This window comes from Arachis ipaensis, chromosome B09, assembly GCF_000816755.2.
Source record: "Arachis ipaensis cultivar K30076 chromosome B09, Araip1.1, whole genome shotgun sequence".
Classification (NCBI taxonomy): Eukaryota; Viridiplantae; Streptophyta; class Magnoliopsida; order Fabales; family Fabaceae; genus Arachis; species Arachis ipaensis.
In genome coordinates, this window is record NC_029793.2 from 5,924,854 (window position 1) to 5,926,568 (window position 1,715).

Below are 1,715 nucleotides of genomic sequence, written 5' to 3' on the forward strand. Positions count from 1 at the left end.
TTCCTCGGCAGCCTTCTTCTCCTCCTCAGTCTCTTCACCAAAGAGATCCACATCATCATCGTCATCATCAGCCGCAGCAGCCTGTATTGCATTCTGTCAATGATCATCCAAACAAAAAATCAACAATGCAGCCTGTATCTATTATTAAAATACTTGCCTTAGAGTCAGCTGGTGGAGGAGTGGCAACAGCTTCAGCGACGAGAGAAGACTTCACAGTGACAACAGATCCCTCACCAGAAACACCCCTAAAGTATCAAAATCGTGGAGAAAAGTTACAAAAATACAGGCATTACGCATGGAAAATCCAATATTTAGCACATACAACCAAACCACCAAATTGTCACACTCATAGATAACAATCATTACACTACAAACCACAAAGAACAACCAAACTTATCGGGAATAAATTTCCATTAGTTTAACATATAAATGGTAAAATATATCGAGGTGAAAGTAACTTACGAGATTCTCAACAATGCATCGATATGCTTGTACCACCTGCACACATTCACATATTCAGCAGATGGAACTTTTGATAAAGCTGCATACACTGTAAGGTCATCCTTTGAAGCTTGGTACCTAAAACATGTAAAAGCACAACGCATAAGATACAGTGGTATAAATAATAAATAATTATGAGAAACTACAAAATAAAAAAATATAAAAAGAGACATGCAAAACAGTAACATACCCAGTGATGTAACTGCGGGTGAGAAGGTACTCATCAAGCTTCTTCAACCCAGATGCAGAGCCAAGGTCATACAATGTAACTGCCATCTGCAAAACATGCAAAAATTGTGGTTAATTATTGATAATATTATCGAAAACAGCTCACAAAACAGTAAAGCAGTGAAATCAAACAGTAAAATTAGAAATTCGTGAAGATATTTCAGAAATTGATGACCTACAGATCTACTTTGTAAGTTAAAGAAAGCAATTCCTATCTTCACGCCTGAATCACTACACACGACGAATGACTTGGAACAATTCTTACTAGTGTGAATTATCAATAATAAGCATAACAACAAATAATATTTAAGAAGAACGGTTTAACAGATTTGCAAGTAGTAAGAAGAATTGACCTTAAAGAAAAGGAATGGCTGCGGCGGTTGCGGTTTCTAGTGAGTGTGAAGAGTGAAGAGGCAGATCGAGAATGCGCTTGTGAAGGAGGCAAAACCAGCAAGTTCTGTATCTTATATATGTATGATACCCGTGCTAGGGTTTTCATTTTTTGGATCAAATTGCAGTTACACTCCTGTAAGTTTTTGAAATTAAAATCCACCCTAAAGTGGCCAAAAATAGCTATATGATATATCCCATTTTTTACTTTTATTTAAAAAAAAAATACACAATAATATAATATCAAATCAAGAATTAGATAATAAAAAAATTTAAAAATGTAGATGTTGCAATGACCTTGAGTCATCAAAGTGCAAGTTTTACATTATTCTTTATCTTATAGCATTTTCTAATAAGAAAACTTACGTAAAAATTATTTAATTTAACTTTTAACATCAGCAAAAGAATGTATCAGTATAATTTTTTACTCTAAAAGATCTTAACTTAATAGGAGTAATGAGTTTGGATTTAAAAGTGTATAAATTGAAAATTCTTTTGTGGATAGTTAATTTTTTTTTATTTTTACTGTAAAACAAATTGGTTGGTCAAATTTACAAATAAAAAAAATTAAATTAAAAAATAAAAAATCAATGAGT

The 1,715-nt window shown here is 32.7% G+C and overlaps 1 protein-coding gene across 1 annotated transcript in view; it reads right to left on the reverse strand.

The window, feature by feature from the left end:
* Positions 1–1,234, reverse strand: part of LOC107617128 (elongation factor 1-delta) — a gene marked incomplete in the record, with an annotated part of 2,371 nt that extends 1,137 nt beyond the window's left edge. Inside the window, 5 exon segments of the mRNA XM_016318917.2 lie at positions 52–81; positions 158–245; positions 463–579; positions 692–777; positions 1,083–1,234. Of these exon segments, the coding sequence (XP_016174403.1) occupies positions 52–81; positions 158–245; positions 463–579; positions 692–777 (321 nt within the window).